Consider the following 18,561-nt stretch of genomic DNA (forward strand, 5'->3'; position numbering starts at 1 on the left):
ACTTTTAAAAACTGGGGTAGCACCATACTTCAAAATTCAGGAATGAGTCACAATGGGCTTTTGTTCCATTTTACTAGAATGTTTTATTACCTGTGTATATGCTCAGTTTTGTGTGTGCTTGATGTGTTCATCTTTCAACTTTAAAAATAAATGTCTTTGGGGATATTCTTTTTAAAAAATTTTTTTAAAGATTTTATTTTTTCATGAGAGACACAAAGAGAGAGAGGCAGGGACATAGGCAGAGGGAGAAGCAGGCTCCATGCAGGAAGCCTGATGTGGGACTCGATTCTGGGACTCCGGGATCACACCCTGAGCCAAAGGCAAACGCTCAACCGCTGAGCCACCCAGGGGTCCCTCTTTGGGGATATACTAAAACTCCAACAATCTACATAGAATTTGCTCACCAAAAAATAATAAAAAATAAATTTAAAATTCTCTATAAAATCATACAAAATCAATTTTCTTTTTTTAAAGACTTTATTCATTTATTTACTTTTTATTTATTTTAGAGAGAGCAGGAGGAGGGAGGAGCAGAGGGACTTAAAAGCAGACTCCATGCTGAGTGCAGAGGCTGATGCAGGGTTCGATCTCAGTATCCTTAGATCATGCATGAGCTGAGCTGAAATCAAGAATTGGACGCTTAATGACTGAGCCACCCAAGTGCTCCATACAAAATCCATTTTCATTTAATTTTATTAGAAATCAGCTTTTACCATATTGGCCCTTACTGTGAAATTCATATATTTAAAAGTAATGTGGAGTCAATACTCCAACTGGCTGGGTTACAAACATGTACTAGGGTTTGACACAAGATCCTTGTAATCACTGTATCTGCCTGAAAAACCAGCTTACAGCACATAGTGACAGATGCATTTACCTTAGCCATGACATTTGGAAAGGATGCGATTCTTTGGATACGTATGTTTGGGTCCAGATACAACCAAATTCTACCTGCCAACCAAATGAAAATGCTGACGACAGAGCATCTCCTCCATTCTTCATCTGATTCCTAAATGAATTAAAGGCTAGCTGAATAGAATTCCCTCTGTGGACGCAAAATGTGGCTTTTCCATAAGCAGAGAAGCCTGGATAATTTTAGCAGTAGTTCCTTAGGATTCTGTTAGTTAGTGAGACAGTTTGCACAATTCAATGCTATAGATGAAAAAGAAAAAGGTGTAGTTCTTTCCGTATGCTATCAGGGAGGTGGAAGGGAGCCTTTCTGGTGGGGCACGAAGATTACTAGGAATTTCTAAGATGCATTTCAATGAACCTCAAACGTTTGTCAGTCATTCATCTCTGTTGAGTCCTTGGTGGGCTTTGCATGTGGGGGCTTATTTTTTCTCTCTTTTCAAAATGAAAATAGTCATAATACTCTTTATTATAAAAAAATTGTACTTTCTCATTGAGAAAAACAATACAGAAAATAGAAAGCAGACAGTAATAATCACAGCAAATGCTCATCATATAAAAATCTCATTCTTAATAGACCCTTCTAGATTTTTTTTCTGTGCTTATGTGCACAATATTTACAATAAAAATTGTAATCACACCCTGGTAAGGTTTCTGTAACATGCTATTTTCTATTTTTTTTAATTGAAGTATAATTGACACAGTGTTACATTAGTTTCAGGTGTACAACATGGTGATTTGACAACTCTATATATACATTTTGCCATCCTTACCACAAGTGTAGCTATAATTTGTCACCATACAACACTATTAAAATCCTATTGACTATATTCACATGCTATATCTTTCATTCCTGTGACTTTATTCCATAACTGGAAGCCTGTATCCCCCACTCTCTTTCACCTATTTGCCCATCCTCGCCCCCCTCCTCACCTCTACAACCACTTAGTCTGTTCTCTGTTTTTATGGGTCTGTTTCTGCTTTTTTTTTTTGTGTTTATTCATTTGTTTTGCTTTTTAGATTCCACATGTAAGTGAAAGATGGCATTTGTCTTTCTCTGTCTGACTTATTTCACTTAGCATAATGCCCTCCAGGTCCATCCAGGTTGTCATAAATAGCAAGATATCATTCTTTTTTGTGGCTGAGTAATAATGCTAATTGCAGCATTATTTACAATAGCCAAGATATAGAGGCAACTTAAATGACCATGATGGATGAATGGATAAAGAAGATGAGGCATATGTATACAATGGAGTATTACACAGCCATAAAACAGAATTACCATGCTATTTCATTCAGTAATCTCAGTTCAATAACCTCACTTTACCAAGCATACAGAGCTACATCACATTTTTCCTGGCTGTATATATAGAGTTTTACCAGGATTTGTTATTTACCAGGATTTGTTATTTACCAGGATTTGTTATTACAAATACCACTATAAATAATCTTGCACATCTTTGGACATTTGTTATTTTTTTAAAAACTGATTTATTAAATGTTAAATAAATACAAAAGTATAACGTGTGTAAAATATAAAATGTTCAAGCACCATCATTTCTATATTTTGCTATATCTTCCCTGTCTTTGACTTCTTGCTGAATGAGTATTTTTCTTTTTTTTTTTTTTTGAATGAGTATTTTTCATTCTATTTTTACCCCTGTGCTAGTTTGGATGTTATGTACTACTTCTTTTTATTTTTTCTTTAGAAATTTTAACATCCACTTTTAATTAAGTGTAAAATTAATATCTTTACCCTCCTCTTAATCAAAAACTCTTGGATAATTTTAACTATAGCACTCCCCTCCTGGCATTTCAGTGTTTTAATTGTATCTGTTTTTCATAAACCCACAATTACAATATAATTATTGTTTTATACTATAATGCTTATTTAGATGTGCCCATGCATTGACCTATTCTTTTCTATACCTCAAACTTTCCATCACAATAATTATCCTTTAGCATTCTCTTCAATGCCTTATTTTGCCCTCCTTTTGTAAAATGCTCAGCATCACTCAGCATCAGGGAAATACAAATCAAAGCCACAATGAGATACCACCTCATTGACCAGAATGTGTCAGAATGGCCAAAATTAACTCAGGAAACAACAATGTTGGCAAGGATGCAGAGAAGAGGGAACCCTCTTGCACTGTTGATGGGAATGCAAACTGGTTCAGCCACCCTGGAAAACAGTATGGAGGTTCCTCAAAAACTTAAAAATAGAACTTACTTACCCAGCAATTGCACTACAAGTATTTGCCCAAACAATACAAAAATAGTGATTCAAAGAGGCACCTGCCCCCCAAGATGGGTAGGAGAGGCAGAGATATCATCTCACCCAAAACCTCACCACTGCACAGTGACACATAATTGGGAGGAATATCATAAATACAGAGCTTCTCTTTGGGAAGCAAGGAGATCATGCTCCACATCAGGAACTCCAGCTCTTGGGATCTGTACCAGAAAGACAAGCCCCCAAAATGTCTGACTTTGAAAACCAATGTGCCTTATATCCAGGAGACCCAAAGGGCTGTAGGGAATTAAGATCCTGCTGTTACAGGGCTTATGTGCAGACTCACTCACCCCTGGGACTCAAAGCAAAAGCAGCAGTTTGAAAAGCACTTAGACCATATATGAAGGAGATTCATTTGTTAAACTTAAGGCATCTCCTAGAGGGGCAGGGACCTCTTGGGACTCTTGCTAGGGATGGAGACACGGATTGGCATTAGTTATGGATTCTCCCCTCTGCCTTACTAGTGCTGGTGGGAGTGTCCCAACCCCAGTGGTTCCTGTGACCCTGATAAAGCTGGTAGGCACACCCCAGCCCCATTTTCCTCCATAGCCCTGCTAAAGCCAGCAGACACATGCAGCCCATGCAGAGGATGTCCCTTGCATGCCCAGCATTGGTGGCTGGGGGGCTTGCATTTCTGGACCCCACAGAACTGAAACAATTGGAGAGACAGTTCTTGATAGGCTGCTACTTCCAAGGCATGCCAACCACAGTGGACTAAAACACAACCTCAGTCTTCCTGTGAAAATGCTATTTACATATTTGCTGTCAACTTAAAATAGACTGTTATATTAATAAGCTGTTATATGTGAGCTTCAGGGTAACAAAACAAAAGTCTATAGTAGATACACAAAAGATAATAGGAAAGGAATCTAAGCATAACACTACAGAAAGTTCATTAAAGCAAAAGGGAAGAACAGGAGAAAAGGAACAGAAAAGAACTAAAGAACAACCAGAAAACAATTAACAAAATAGGAATAAGCACATGACTAGTAATAATTACTTCAAATGTAAATGGGCTAAATTCTCTAATCAAAAGACATAGAGTGGCAGAATGGATTTAAAAAACACACAAAACAAAACAGACCTGTGCTGCCTCCAAGAGACTCACTTCAAATGTAAGAACATGCACAGACTAAAAGTGATGGAATGAAAAATGATGTTTTTTTTTTTTTTGCAAATAGAAGCTGAAAGAAAACTTGGGTAGTTATGTCAGACAAAATAGATTTTTAAACAAAGACTAATAAAAGACAAGGATAGTCATTAAATGATAAAGAGGTCAATTCACCAAGAAGATACAACATTTGTAAATATTTGTGCACCTAGCATAGGGATCACTTAAAAATAGAAAGCAAATACTAACAGACCAAAAGGGAGAAATTGACAGCAATACAACAATAGTACAATAGTACAGTACAATAATGGTAGGGTATTTTAGTATCTGACTGACTCTCACACTCACACACACACACCATCTCTGTGTCCACACCCAGCCACTTCAAGACAAAAACTAAATTTGTGCCTCTCAAAGCATCTTGTTGACCCAGAAGAGCTCTAGAGAGTGAAAACAAAAGAGAGAGAGGCAGACAGACTACTCTCTTTCAAAGCATCTTGTTCTTTTACTCCGCAGCATGTGTTACAATGGTATTGACAAATGCACCCCTCTTCCAGTAGATAGAGAGAGGCACCAAGGCAGGGATCTGTTTACCACCATATTATAGCACCTAGCTCAGTGCCTGGTACATTGGAAATCTTTATTGGATACATGAATTTTTTTAAACCATAAACGACTATAGAACTTTTATTTATATTCAAACCAGAAACAATTCAAAAGTTAATCAAAAGGTAAATGGACAGATGTATATACCCAAATAATACTACTCAGCAATAAAAAGAAATAAACTATTAATATACATAACATCTATGATTTTCAAAATAATTATGCTGAGGAAAAGAATCCAAAGACATACCATACGACTCTATTTGTATAAAACTAAAAAAAAAAAAATGCAAGCTAGTATATGTTGACAGAAAACAGACTGGTGGTCAGTTGCCTTAAGGACAGTGGGGTGTTGGCATGGAGAGATGAATCACAAAGGGCACAGGGAAACTTTCAGAGGATGTCAGATATATTCGTTTTCTTGGTTGTGGTGATGGTTTTATTGGTGTCACAATCTATCAAATTTTACACTGGCTAAAATGAAAAGCTTATTGTATGTCAATTACCCCCCAATAAATCTATGAAAATGCTCTTTTTTTTTTATTCCTAACTGGGACTGAAATGTTATGTCTATAGGAGTATATAAAATCTTTTTACCAAGAACTAGTACAAATAGTAGACAGCAGAATATTTATTTATTTATTTATTTATTTATTTATTTATTTATTATTTGAGAGAGAGTGAGACAGAGAGAGCATGAGCAGGGGAGGGACAGAGGAAGAGGGAGCCTGACCCTGGACTCCATCCCAGAACTCTGGGATCACGATTTAAGCAGAAGACAGACGCTTAACCAACTGAGCCACCCAGGTGCCCCAACAGCAGAATCTTAATAACAAAAACAGCTCTCCCCAAACATTTCAGTCTGTAGGGCACCTTTTACACCCGGTGGAGACTTCAGACCACAGTGATTGATGATGCAGCAGGCAGGACAGCAGAGGAGAGGCTGTCTGCAAGGAGGCAGTTACCAGGGACTGTATTTAATAGGGGAAGGTTAACGGAATCTATCCATCTCAAGCTTCCTCGTGAAGAGAGCGTTTTAAAGAAGTGGGGTTCCAGCAGATGTCTGAGAAGGAGCACTTGACCCTTTGAGAAAGAGGTTCAGAGATCAATGGGAATATGCAAATGTTAAGACAAAATCCAGAGCTGCTGGGTCATTTTAGCTCTAAATGTCATCATCAATCACTATGGATACATGGATTTTAAAGATGGGTGGCTGCATTTAGGGAGAGCAGATGGATGCCAATAGTTTACTTTGGAAATCATAAAACAAAAATGGGAAAATGAGAAAACAAAACAGAAAATACTGAAGAAATTTTAATAATGTGTAATTCACAGAGGAAATATGAGTGATCCTCTTTGATCTAACAAATTGTCATGTAATTATAGATTCTTATGACCAGTCTATAACTGAGGGAGAATAAATAGGAGATGTGTTCGTTGTCCAGCATGAGGTTTGTAGGTTAGTGCCAAGCAAAACTGGATAGTACTGCTTTGGATTACCAATGACATTCATGGAATCTCTTTCCCTAAAGATAGAGAGCCTTTCATTTTCGGTGACGTTCTTGATGTCTTGTTAGGAGGCAGTAGAATGGATCTCTAGTTTTTTCATTCCTGGAGGTTGGTGGTAAAGTTTCCTTCCCCCCACCCACACTCCTTTTCTGTCTGGCTTTAAGTGATCTTATCAGCTCATTTTAGCTTTGATCATTATCTCTGAACACCTACATTTCCCTGCTACATTCTGAACAGTTCACTCTTTTATCAGGTATCAGAGTAACACTGCTTCTGCTGTTCTTGAAACAATTACCAACATTCAACCCAAAGAGAGTGGAGGGGGTGTGGGAGAGACCCGGGAAGCCATCGTTTATAGATTATCTGAAGATATGCTGAGCAAACTGCCTCCTGATTACATTCCTCACGAGGTAAGCTGCACCCTCCTCCCCCTGGTGTGTACAGGGCTAGCCTCATGTTCCACAAAGCCTAACATGGTCCTGGGACGATAGGTTTCAGTCCCTCCCCTCTCTGCTCATTCCTGCTTCCTTTGCAACTCTTTTAACCTCGTGGTCTTCTCTTCCTTGCCCCTTCTCAAGCATCTTGCATACTATGATCTGCGCTTTTCTTGACACCTTTCTCTGCTCGCTGCCTCCTCCTCTTTCTCCATGTTCTCTTTTAATCACCTGTTCTCTACCCTTCCCCCATCTCTGGATTCCTTTGCCTTTGGCTCCCTAGACATCTTACCCCCCTAGGCTGGAAACCTCTCTCCCCAAAGCCTGCTTTGTCCATTCTTTAAACTTACCCCTTGTTTTTGTCTTCTGCTCCCCCCACCCCAACCCTTCTAGTCTCTCAGTCCTTCCAGCCAGGAAAGCAAGCCATTTAAATGAATTCACTCCCAGTGTGGATGGCAATATTTTTCTACTTCTTGAACCTCCTAATTGTTTGCTTATTAACTTAAATCATTCATTTTTTTTTTACCTCAAGACTCCTTTACAAAATGACTGAGGACCCCAAGTAGCTTTTATTTATGTGGGTTGTAACTACTGATATTTATTATATTAGGAATTTAAACTGAGACATTTCAAAAATGTATATCATTTTATTATAAAATAACAGTAATAAACCCTACATGTTAACATAAACAACATTTTAATTAAAAAATAAGTATGTTTTCCAAGACAAAAAAATTCATTTGAGAATAGTAGGATTGTTTTACATTTTTACAAAGCTCTTTAATGTCTTATTTAATAGAAGGCAGGTAGACTTTCATATCTGCTTCTGTATTCAATCTGTTTTGATACCAACAAGTCATGTAGCTCTGGAAAACTTCACTGTACACTCCTGAGAGCAGAAGAGTTAAAAAGTCAAATGGTGTCTTAGTATTACTATGAAAAAGTTGAACTCTGTAGACTCCCTGAGAGGATCTCAGGGCCTACAGGGGTCCCAGGTCACACTTTGAAAACTACTGATCTAAAAAAATCTTTAATTGTGGTAAAATTTCTGGCACTTGAAAGTTCTGTGAAAGGTCCTCCAACTTGGCCTCCTTCTACATGCAAGAAGACAGGGCTCCTCTCTCCTGTTCTCAACCTCCACTCCTCTTTGCCAATGGTCGGAGAGTCCTGGATGTGGCTAAGTCAAGTTTAGCTCTTTAACCAAGAAGTGATAGGCTAATGCCCTGGTGCTGATGTAACAACGGTCTTGTGTCTACCCTGTCTTGCATCCTCACATCTGGGAAATATGAACTCGTCAGCTAGGAGCCCGTAGGCTGCTTGAGTTACAGGCTACCACCCACTGAAATGAGTACCTCCAACACCAAAAAAACAAAACGACAAAAAAAAAAAAAAAACCACAAAACAAAAAGGACACATTTTCTTGCCTCTTAAAACAGTTCTCGTTTCTGTTATGTAAATGGGTACTGAGACATTTGGCCAATATACTAAAATCAATTACTCACATAGAGATAGTTACAGTAAAGGGAGTAAATAAATTTTTAGATGGGAACACAATGTAAGTACATACTTTCAATGTTCATTGTAAGTGATCTTCAGGAGACAGAGGAGGCATAAAAACCTGCCTTCAAAGACTTTAAAAACTAGCATGTGAAAGTGAGATAAAACTCACTAGTCACTGTGAAGACTAGACTGACCACAGGTTGGTATTACTGGAGGCGGGATGGGGAGGATCTTGGGATAATTTGAGCCATCCAGGCTTGGTCAGGGCCACTTCCCCAAATTCTCTGTTCTGCCAATATCCTAGCAGGGACTGAATGTGAGGGATGTCACTAAGTGGTTTGCTAAATGGGAAGGAGTTTGTACTGAGGCATCTAAAATGGCTTATTCTTCCAAGATCACTTACCTTTTAGTGTCCTTTATTTTATAGAAGAGAGAGATGTGTTCTTGAAAATGTGGCTGTAAAGTGAATTTTGTAAATTGAAATATAATTATACTATTGACTTCCATGGTAAAAACGGAGCCACATCTCTCAAGAAGAGACTACCTGGTCCCAGAAACATAATGAAAATCCTATGTAAGACTGCAGCAGATCTTTCATCCTATTAATACAAAGATAATTTTAGGCTGGAACAATAACCATCTTCAAAATAAAATCAGTACTAAGATTAGATTTTCAAGAGTTTAAGTTTTCCCTAAGCAAGTCTCTATTGCAAAATAAGTTTCTCACTTCAAACTGTAAGTAGGGCAAGGTGATTTGTTTGGGGCTGTCAGCATACTAAAAGGTACCTGGTCTAGTGATGTGACATTGTAGCCAATATGCCTGGGGTTAATTTCCCACTTGTAGGGGTTGCAAAGGTATTTCCATAATTTCCTTTTTCCTTCAGTGTGAATTTCGACAGAGTAGTCATGATTTAAAGGGGGTTATATTTATGCTATTCAGCCATTGGAGGCTGAAGGGCTCGAGAGGAGAATGAAGCAGTAGAGCCTGCAAAAATGTAAGTTCCAGAATCAGGAATTTAGGAGAATGCGTGAAGGCTGGGATAGTGACTGGGTTTATGAACCTCCACCAGCATGTTTGACTGGGGTTTCAATATCATTGCTCTACCTGCCCAGATATTCCCACTCAGCTGTCAGGTTTTATATCACGGCTTCCCTGAGTTTGTGCTTCCCCTCTTCATTCCTCACTCATTAGAAGTGGCCCAGCTGCAGGAAAGCAGAGGTGTCCACTGCTGAGTGGGACACTTCAGCATCACACTAGCAAACCTGTTCTATAAAATGAGGAGGATAATCCACATGAGCCTGAAAACCATCATCTCTAACATTCCATGACTCCGGAAGGGGCCATGGGCATCTCCGGCTGAGAATCCTACAGTTGACTGGCTTTCTGGTGACTCTGTGGACTGGTACATTTCTCTAAATTCTTTCCCACTTCATATGCCTATCCTTACCCCTCCTATACCGGCATCTCTTCAATTGAGACTAGCAGAAAGTTCAGATCTCTGTGTAAGTTCTTGCCAATATCCATAGTCAATCTTTTCTTGGGCATAGGTCAGTAAATTCAAATGTGTATATATATACTGGCTTATTTTCCAATAATTGTTTCATTTTATTATTCCCAGAACCAGATGCTTTTATATTGATCTCTTCAAAATGATCAATAAATGATATACCAAAAGGAACAAATAACAGGTGCTTAATGGCTCTCCTGCAAAGTCAAATATTTTCATTGATTAGATTAGGAGACGCTCTTTTAGTCACCCTAGCCAAGGCAACAATGATCTTAGGAAATGCAACCAATCATTCATTGGTAACTGCTCTGTAAAGATTTTGGCCATATTAACTTTCTGTGACATTTCTAATAACGACTCTGTAAGCATTATGAAAAAAAAAAAGTACCAAACTGTACTCTTACAAAGGTTGGATTGCAAGAGAATATTTAACTGACACTTAGCACTTAATCATTTTGAAAGGGAAAAAGGTACAATTTTGTTTCAGCTTTTTAAAGTACATTTCCAATTATCAACTAAGTACAATCAGTAGGAAATAAAAACCATTTTAATTGAACAGTAGTTTTTGAGGCCTGGAAAGTAAGGAATTTAATGTCAAGTTTGGTTCTGCAAGAGATATTTTAGAATCCATTTGGGCTAGTAGAGGTATATCCAGAGGAAGAAAAAGAATAGAGAAAGGAGAGGTCATTGGAAGAGAAGTGACAGATGATTTCAAAAAAAGAATTCCTTTCTTGTATTTTTTTCAAGGTGAAAGCTCGTTTGATAAAGATGGGACATCTTAATTCAATGAACATATTTCTTAGACAAGAAATTGACAGAATGCAAAAAGTCATCTCAATACTTCGCAGTAGCCTGAGTGACCTAAAATTGGCCATTGAAGGAACAATCATTATGAGTGAGGTGAGCTGTGATATCATTTATCATTTCCCTCTTTTGTTGGTTTTTCTCATTCTTATATTTTAACTTCTCTTTTTCAGAATTTGAGAGATGCCCTGGACAACATGTATGATGCTCGCATACCTCAGATCTGGAAAAGAGTGTCCTGGGATTCATCCACACTGGGCTTCTGGTTTACTGAACTTCTGGAGAGAAATGCTCAGTTTTCTACTTGGATATTTGAAGGGAGGCCCAACGTATTTTGGATGACTGGTTTCTTTAATCCTCAAGGTATGTGCTCATGGGAGAGTGGGCAGTGTTGGAGGATGAGGGTAGTTGTGTAGTAGCACTGTGTGATAAATACATATTATATACAACAGTATAGAGGTACAGCTTGCTAAGTGCTGGACACATGTTTTCAGAAGTTGGAAACTACAGATGATCCTTCTGTATTTGTTTACAAATTCAATCTGGAATTTGTTCTACCATTGCGTGCACAATAACAGAGGCAAACCTTTCATTGTTCTTCTCATCTACCTCAGCAAGCCTGTGTTTAGGACATGTGAAATAATAAAGTTTTGTTCGTATCTTATCTTAGTTTTAAATTTTCGTGAAAATGACAAACATGAAGCATCAAAATATGCAGAAATTGTTTCTAGATTTCAGAAAATTAGACTGATTTCGAAAATGATCATGTGGCGGAAGTTTTATTGAGTGAATGTGTAGAGTCTGTCCCCACCCGCTCCTCAGTTCTTTTCCCCCTGAAAAAGTACTTTGTGATTCTGCTGTATTTCTTCCTTCACTCTAGAAATGTTTACTTGGTTACTGACCTGATGTCTAGTGACATAATAATAAACTATATACAATTTGGTAAGCTCATAAAAACTACCATGGTCAGTGTTTCAGATTTATAAAATGTGGAGTTCATAGAGTTCATAAAGTTCTGAAACTTAACAACTTTTTCTTTTACTACAATAGTTTTACTTCAAGTAATTCTTTCTTTTAAAGATTTTATTAAAATTCCTGTTAGTTAACATACAGTGTAATATTAGTTTCAGATGTACAATATAGTGATTCATTGTTTCCATGCATCACCCAGTACTCATCACAACAAATGCACTCCTTAACTTCCATCACCTATTTCATCCATTCCCTCACCCACCTTCCCTCTGGTAGCCATCAGTTTGTTCTCTATAGTTAAGAGTATGTTTCTTGGTTTGCCTTTCTCTCTCTCTCTCTCTCTCTCTCTCTGTATTTTTCCCTTTGCTTGTTCATTTTCTTTCTTAAATTCCACATATGGGGGCACTTGGGTGACTCAGCAGTTGGGCATCTGCCTTCAGCTCAGGGAGTGATCCCAGGTCCAGGCATTAAGTCCCGCATCGGGTTCCCTGCGGGGAGCCTGCTTCTCCCTCTGCCTGTGTCTCTGCCTCTCTCTCTGTCTCTCATGAATGAATAAATAAAATATTTTTTTAAATTCCACATATGAATGGAATCAGATGGTATTTGTCTTTCTCTGACTATTTCACTTAGCATAATACTCTAGCTCCATCCACGTCGTCACAAATGGTAAGATTTCATTTCTTTTATGGCTGAGTAATATTCCATTGTGTGTGTGTGTGCGTGCGCATGTGTGTATGTGTATAACACCTCTTCTTTATCTATTCATCAATTGGTGGACATTTGGGCTGTTTCCATACTTTGGCTGTTGTAGATAATGCTGCTGTAAACATCGGGGTACATGTATCCCTTTGAATTAGTATTTTTGTATTATTTGAGTGGGTGGTGCCATTGCAGGATCATAGAGTAGTTCTATTTTTAACTTTTTGAGAAACCTCCTTTCTGTTTTCCAGAGTGGCTGCACCAGTTTGCACTCTCACCAACAGTGCAAGAGGGTTCCCCTTTTGGCATATCTTTGCCAACATTGGTTGTTTCCTGTGTTGTTGAAGTGGTATCTGAAGTGGCATGTGAGGTGGCATCTTAGCATAGTTTTGATTTGTATGTCCCTGATGTTGAGTGACACTGAGCATCTTTTCATGTGGCTGTTGGCCTCTGTATGTCTTCTTTAGAAAAATGTCTATTCATATCTTTGACCAACTTCTTAATTGGATTATTTATCTTTTGGGTGTTGAGTTTTATAAATTATTTTTATATTTTGGATACTAAGCCTTTATAAGATATGTCATTCGCAAATATCTTCTCCCATTCTTTAGGTTGACTTTTAGTTTTGCAGACCACAAAACTTTTTTATTTTAATGTAGTTATAATAGTTTATTTTTGCTTTTGTTCCCCTTTCTCAGGAGACATAACTAGAAAGAAGTTGCTATGGCCAGTGTCAAAGAGGTCACTGGCTATGTTCTCTTCTAGGATTTTTATGGTCTCATGTTTCATATTTGGGCCTTTAATCCATTTTGAACGTGTTTTTGTGTATGGTATAAGAAAGTGGTCCAGTTTCATTCTTTGTATGTTGCTGTCCAAGTTTTCCCAATACAATTTGTTGAAGAGATGGTCTTTTTACCATTGAATATTCTTTCCTGCTTTATTGAAGATTAAATGACCATATAACTGTGGATTCATTTCTGGGTTTCCTATTCTGTTCTATTGATCCTTGTACCTATTTTTGCACCAGTACTATACTGTCTTGATCACTACAGCTTTGTAATATAACTTGAAGTCTGAAATTGTGATGCCTCTAGCTTTGCTTTTCTTTTTCAAGATAGTTTTGGCTATTTAGGGTCTTTTGTGGTTCTATGCAAATTTTAGGATTGTTTTTTTCTAGTTCTATGAAAAATGCTGCTAGTATCTTTTTTTTTAATTAATTATTTATTTATTTATGATAGTCACACAAAGACAGAGAGAGAGAGAGAGGCAGAGACACAGGCAGAAGGAGAAGCAGGCTCCATGCACCAGGAGCCCGACGTGGGATTCGATCCCAGGTCTCCAGGATCGCGCCCTGGGCCAAAGGCAGGCACTTAACCACTGCGCCACCCAGGGATCCCTGCTAGTATCTTTATAAGGGTAGCATTAAATGTGTAGATTTCTTTGAGGAGCATAGATATTTTAACAATATTTGCTCTTCCAATTAATGATCCTGGAATGTCTTTCCAAATTTTTGTGTCATCTTCAATTTCTTTCATCAATGTTTTATAGTTTCCAGGGTACAAGTCTTTCACTCCTTTGGTTAGGTTTATTCCTAGGTATCTTATTATTTTAGGTGCAATTGTAAATGGGATAGATTCCTTATTTTCTTTCTGCTGTGTTGTTATTGGTATATAGAAATGCAACATGTTTCTGTACGTTGATTTTGTATCTTACAATTTTACTGACTTCATGCATGAGTTCTAGCAGTTTTTTAGTGGAGTCTTTAGGGTTTTCTATATAGAGTATCATGTCATCTGCAAATAGTGAAAGTTTGACTTTTTCCTTGGTGATTTGGATGGCTTTTATTTCTTTTTGTTATCTGACTGCTGTGGCTAGGACTTCCAGTGCTATATTGAATAAAACTGGTGAGAGCGGACATCCCTGTCTTATTTTTGACTGTAGAGGAAAAGCTCTCAGTTTTCCCCAAATGAGGATGATATTAACTGTGGGTTTTTCATAGATGGCCTTTATTATGTTAACATATGTTCCCTCTAAACCTATTTTGTTGAGGGTTTTTATCATGAATGGATGTTGTACTTTGTCAAATGCTTTTTCTGCATCTATTGAAAAGATCGTATTATTCTTTTCTTTTACTAATGGGATATATCATATTGATTGATTTGTGAATATTGAATCACTTTTGTAACCCCAAAATAAATCCCACTTGATTGTGGTGAATGATTTTTTAAAACGTATTGTTGGCTTAGGTTTGCTAGTATTTTATTGAGGATTTTTTGCATCTATGTTCATCAGAGATATTGGCCTATAGCTCTCTTTTTCCGTGGTGTCTTTATCTGGTTTTGGTATTGGAGTAATGCTGGCCTAAAAGAATAAATCTGGAAGTTTTCCTTTCTTTTCTATTTTTTGGTATAGTTTGAGAAAAACAGGTATTAACTCTTCTTTAAATGTCTGGTAGAATTTGCCTGTGAAGCCATCTGGTCCCAGACTTTTATTTGTTGGGAGGTGTTTTTGGTTACTGACTCAGTTTTTCTGCTGATTATCTGTCTGTTCAAATTTTTTATTTCTTGCTGTTTCAGTTTTGGTAGTTTATATGTTTCTAGGAATTTAGCCATTTCTTCTAGGCTGTCCAATTTGTTGGCATACAATTTTTCATAATATTCTCTTCCATTTGCTTGTATTTCTGTAGTGCTGGCTGTTACTTCTCTTTCATTTGTGGCTGCATTATTACAATCTAAGAAGTATTCACACATACAAATTTAGGAAGCATTATTGCCAATCACACAATATGGTTGAATCTCATGAAATAATATTAAGTGAAGGAAGTGAAACAGAACGCATTACAATGTGTTTTACTGCATACATCTTAATCTATATGTAATGTATGTATAACATATGATTCCATATAAAACAGGCAAAACAGATCCATGACCTGAAGGTCTACGAATGTTCCATTTCTTGATTTAGATGTTAGTTACAAGGCTCTTCTCTTGGTCAAAATTCATCAAGTAAGTGTATAGACACTTAAAATTTTTGCAGTTTTCTTTGTATAAATAATCTTTTAAAATGGTATATCTGTAATTGTTCTCTGTATATTATCTTACAAAACTATACATAGATACTATTACTTCAATAGGCTTTAGATTTATAAAGGACAGTTCCCAGATTTCACTTATCTATTTTTCTCCCAGAATTTCCATTGAATTTAGGGAGGAAACACTTCTATTATGGTTCTCAGACTGTGTGAATCTACTTACAAGTCTCTCTTTCCTCCTTACCAGCCCTCAATTTGAGTGAGTTGTCACCAGGTAATTCCTGGCTTGAGGGACTGAAGAAATAACACTTAACTTAATTAGGATTGTCTAACCATCTTCCATTTGCCAGCCCCTCTGCTAGGTGCTTTCAATAGAGAGAGATTTGAGACCCAATTCATCCCCTAAAGGAGCTCATAATCTGATTGGTAAGACAGGCCCATCAGCAACGTTAACATAATGTGATAAGTGCTCCATCCAGGTGAGAACTAAGTGCCACAGTAGTACAGAGAGATGAATCCTGCCAAGTCAGGGCTCCCGAAGAGCTTTATACAGGAAACACAGCATAGGATTTTCAGGGACTTGAGAAAAGGGCATTCCAGCCAGAGACCTGAGCAAAGACTCAGCATGGGGAAAGAAGGACAGCAGTGTGGCCAGAGCTCAGGAAGAGGGAGCATAGGTGGGAGGCAGTGAGGTTTGAGTTCAGAGTCTTCTGGGGGAGATTAGGCCACATCATAAGGCAATTAGAAATCCACAGAAATCAGAAGATAATCCCAGGAGAAGGTAGTGGGTAGACGAAACTATAGAGGGCCAGAGCAATGAGACTCTTACCAAGTCCAAGGGAGAGAGCCTGGGACCTCAACCAGGTGAAGAGGAAGAGACAGATTTGATGGAGCGATTAAATGGGGGAATCTTTGAGAGAATAGAGAGTGACAATGGTTGAGTTTGAAGGCCTGGTATAAGACAGGGAGCACTGGGAGAGGAACAGGTTGGGAGGAAAGCTTCCTCCCTTCCTTTCCTACTAAAATTGTCAGCTAGTGTTAGTAGGACATCCAGGTAGAGAGGCGTGTTGGCTGACTTGGGAGTTCAGGAGAGGGGTAAAGATCAGTGATTTTTTTTAAAAGATGTGAGGTTATTGAGTGCATTTTAGATAATTCAGAAACCAAGAGAGAGGGGTTGGTTGATCCTTGGCTTTCCACAGATGCAGACAAGCTAAGTCTTGTACTTCAATGATTGCTTTTTTTCCCATTAGAAATATGACTTAACATAGCAAAGTATTAATATGAACTAATCTTTCATTGTTACTACTTGTTAAGAAATGTTACACACCAGAACATTTAAAGAAATACAAATACAGACATACGTTTCAGTTTTCTTGTCTTTGTTAATAATACTAATCCTTTCTCTTTTCTTCATTTCTGTTTTCAGCTTAAACTTTGATTCTTTCGCTAATGGCTCTCCATGTCTTGGAAAGCCCTGGACTTATTCAAGCATGCTACCTTTACATACAAGCATACAGACATACATCCTTATCTATGACTGCTTTCCATTTGTAGCCTAGAAGAGTGGAGGTCAACTTTCTCTGCATGCTAATCACTTCTCTGCTTCCTTTTCCTTCTTTTGACACAAGAGACAAATTACTTTCTGTTCCATACTACCTGACCAAATCTGGAAAACATAAAGGTTACAGCAACTTCATGCATGTTCACAGGCATTGTATAAGCAGATAAAGTGCTTTCCAGTTGAAAGCATCTCTGGTCATTATTTGACATCAATAATTGATTTCTCAGCATGCCTATATCTCCTGGGTTTTATATCTTTTTTTAAAAAAGATTTTATTTATTCATGAGAGACAGAGAGAGAGAGAGGCAGAGACACAGGCAGAGGGAGAAGCAGGCTCCCTGCAGGGAGCCTGATGTAGGACTCAATCCCAGGTCTCCAGGATCACCCCCTGGGCTGAAGGTGGCGCTAAACTGCTGAGCCACCCAGGCTGCCCAGTGGGTTTTATATCTTTTAACCTAGCCCCCTTTGATGAAGCTTCTTTCTTTGGCACAAGATATTTAAGCAAATGGGTTTTTTTAATTTAAAAAAATACACGTTTAAGTAAAACATAATGCAGTTTGCAATGAGGCCATAGTTTCATCACAGATATGTATCGTCAAAATCACCTAGGCTATAAAATATATGAAAAAAACATTTTCATATATGACAATTTGTTTTGTATTCTTATAATGTAATATGGCATCCAATACTGTCTGATATGTGTTTGCCATCATGCCTCTGATGATTGTTCCTCAGGCCTAAGTGACTTCAAGGTCCACACTGCCACAATGACACGTGACAGGACTTGTGTGCACTCCAGTCTGTGCCTAAGATAATGCTATTTATAGCATTTCTCCTTTGCCCCATGGTGGCCTGGTATTTTGTCAGTCTTACTTGAAGAGGCTGAGTCCATCACCATGGAGTGATAATATCAGCCCCCTTCACAATAATTTCTTGTAGCAGTTGATGAGTTCAACCATGTGGCAATTAGGTTTGATTATTAAAATGGTCAAGCTTTCTCTACCCATGACCCTATAGTATTTGTTCAATGGCTCAACTTTTGACAGTGCATGGATTAGCCTCCCAATGGATTACTCAGACCCAAGAAAACCTTTGTGCTCCACTGGATTTTCCCATTAGTCATTGATACACATGTTTACATACTGTTTAAGATTGTCTTCTCAGGGTTCTTGAAGAATTTATTTGGCCTATGGTTCCCACACGTGCACCTTTCCATAGCACTATGTACACATGATTGATTCTAGTTTGCGTGTGTGTCTGTGTCATAAGTGTGGACTGTGAATTATGAGCCTGACTTCAAGTGGGTATAGACCACCTTGCAAAACTTCGTAATTTGATAGCTGTGCTTTACCATTTGGCATTAGGTATGATTCACAGGTGCTGCTGATGCAGAGGTTGAATGTGCTTTTTTTGGGCCTCACACCTCTATAGTAGATTGAACCATGCAGTATCATTATTCTCCAAATGTTTAACTCAGTCTGGAGCTTGATGCCAATTAGATGCCAACTTGCGTTAGTTTTTCTGTTTTCTCCTCAGTGTCTCAACAAGCCATGTCAGTATGTCATAGTAGATATCAATGACAACTTACACACTAGTACAAACCAAGATTTTTCCTAGAATTTTG

At 37.9% G+C, this 18,561-nt stretch overlaps 1 protein-coding gene across 1 annotated transcript in view; it reads left to right on the forward strand.

The window, feature by feature from the left end:
* The window catches only part of DNAH8 (dynein axonemal heavy chain 8), a 331,702-nt gene that overhangs the window by 298,225 nt on the left and 14,916 nt on the right, over positions 1-18,561 (forward strand). The window contains exons 85-87 of the mRNA XM_055330260.1: positions 6,682-6,838; positions 10,618-10,770; positions 10,848-11,037. Coding sequence (XP_055186235.1) covers positions 6,682-6,838; positions 10,618-10,770; positions 10,848-11,037 — 500 coding nt within the window. The remainder of the gene's footprint in view (positions 1-6,681; positions 6,839-10,617; positions 10,771-10,847; positions 11,038-18,561) is intronic.

This window comes from Nyctereutes procyonoides, unplaced genomic scaffold, assembly GCF_905146905.1.
Source record: "Nyctereutes procyonoides isolate TBG_1078 unplaced genomic scaffold, NYPRO_anot_genome, whole genome shotgun sequence".
NCBI lineage: Eukaryota > Metazoa > Chordata > Mammalia > Carnivora > Canidae > Nyctereutes > Nyctereutes procyonoides.